Source organism: Perkinsus marinus (assembly GCF_000006405.1).
Source record: "Perkinsus marinus ATCC 50983 genomic scaffold scf_1104296954586, whole genome shotgun sequence".
Classification (NCBI taxonomy): Eukaryota; Perkinsozoa; order Perkinsida; family Perkinsidae; genus Perkinsus; species Perkinsus marinus.
Window position 1 is genome coordinate 1 of NW_003208070.1, and position 1,863 is coordinate 1,863.

Sequence of the window (1,863 nt, forward strand, 5' to 3'; positions counted from 1 at the left end):
CCAGAAGCATATATGTTGCGAAGAGAGCAGGGCAGCAGCTGTATGGTCACTATCACTGTATCCTGAGACGGGGGAATCCAAAGCTCGCACGCCCAAGACTGGTCTACCGCAGGACATGATGAAGGAGTCTGTGACAGCAGCGGTCTCGTGATTGAATGAGAGAGTCTTCCATACTTGGAGACGCTGAATGTGGCCAACAGTGAGTTCACCAACATCCACACGGGATCTTACGTTCTTGTGTGGTTTGAGTAGTCTCATCGGCGGTGGACCACGCCCTGAATCGGCTACCAGTAAGTAGTTGAGTCCATAGGCTTTGGCTGAATGGGCTTCAACGATGCCATCAGGCCTGGGGATATGGCATGACTACTCCACAGCTCCTCCGCACTGCTCACCCGTGCCGAAACACATCAATTAACTCCGTGTTCATAGCGGCGGTCACGGACCTCACGCCACTGCCTACCCCGTCGGCCTTTTCAAGCAAAATGCTACGGTAACGTCCGACAAAGTCCGTCCAACTGACCAATATACAATGTTCGATTCCTCCATAGTGACAGGAACATACCTGATGAAACCCGTAGCCTCACGGTCACATTTCCTGAAGAAGGATACGATCAGCTCCATCAACTCTGGTAAAGCAGAGCCAGCTTCTGCACGCCGGTCAAAAGTGTCGAGGTCGAGATGGGACAGGCACAAGTAGAGAAACTGGACCACCGTCAATCCGACAGGTTCTGGTCGTTTCTTGCCGGTCATGGGGAATCTGAGGAGAATGGCTGAGCGACTTAATGACCAATCTCGAGTCGAGATTCGTTTCTTACTCGTTGTTGTTTTGTGACTGCATTATCTCTGCGTTCGCCTTGCTGTTGGTATAGAAATCTTTCTCAAGTTCTACCAAAGCATCTCGCTCGAATAACGAGAAGAAGTCTCGAATGAGGGGTACTTGCCCAATGGTCATAGATACTGCGAAACTGGGCGAGGCGTGGTATAATAAGGTGTCCAACAACGCAACTCCATCAGCCATTCGGTAGTAGTCCGTTTCCCTCGTGACCTGAAAAGTCTTCAGCTGTTATCGTGGTCTCAATTGCGCCTAGTAAGCTAACAGCATTCCGATCCTAAGATGGGCTACCAGTATGAACACACTAAATAATTCCCGCCTCTTCGGCAGACTTTCGCTGACTCGCTCACAACAGCAGCTGTTAGTCGTTGGAACCGGACCGTATATCGTGCTCAGTCAAGAGCAACACACTGGCTTTTCTCTCATCGTACTCTAGTAGCCCCCATAGCATGAACACGACACTGCTAGGAGGACCACAAGGACAACTCGTTAATGAATAATCATGAACTTGTCGACTCCTTCACTGAGTCGATGCACTGCCGTATGAACTCCGAGTGGAAGAAGTCGGACTCGGCCAGTTGCGATACCTGACGACCACTGAGACCTTCAAGTGACCAAGAGCATCAAAGCACCGACCGTGACGGCAGACAGCTTCGTCGGGAGAGACAAGCCAGCTTGCTCGATGAGGGTTTCCCATTGCTTGGCACTGAGCAATTGAATCTCCTCCAACACTGAACAATTCCGTCGCTGCCAGACCTGTGAGTCATGCCTCACAACCGAGCAAAAACGACAATGAGCTTACCTCAACGATGTCTTGGACCAAAGCCTTGTATAATTCTCCGTATCGTTCAGAATCGAAACCACTTTGCGGACTAGTTCGTCCGCCACTCATCAGACCACCTACGGTGATGAAATTGTAATATCGAGAAGACTCTGCTGCTGGTTGCTACTATTGCCAGCTTGGAGGGCAGCCTGGGCAGGCTTACACGGACTGAACAGCTTCCTTGAAAGCGGGTATGTCGCACGTGAAA

General features: G+C 50.7%; 2 protein-coding genes across 2 annotated transcripts; both read right to left on the reverse strand.

Annotated features, from left to right (window-relative positions):
- Positions 1-392: 392 nt before the first annotated feature.
- On the reverse strand, positions 393-952 carry Pmar_PMAR026344 (hypothetical protein; the record flags this gene model as incomplete). Its single annotated transcript, XM_002776046.1, has 3 exons — positions 393-515; positions 563-757; positions 816-952. Coding segments are annotated over 3 exons (455 nt in total), but the record flags the coding sequence as incomplete, so codon positions are not given.
- Positions 953-1,332: 380 nt separating this feature from the next.
- Positions 1,333-1,588, reverse strand: Pmar_PMAR026345 (hypothetical protein; the record flags this gene model as incomplete). The annotated part of the gene is made up of 2 exons (XM_002776047.1): positions 1,333-1,419; positions 1,469-1,588. Coding segments are annotated over 2 exons (207 nt in total), but the record flags the coding sequence as incomplete, so codon positions are not given.
- Positions 1,589-1,863: the final 275 nt, after the last annotated feature.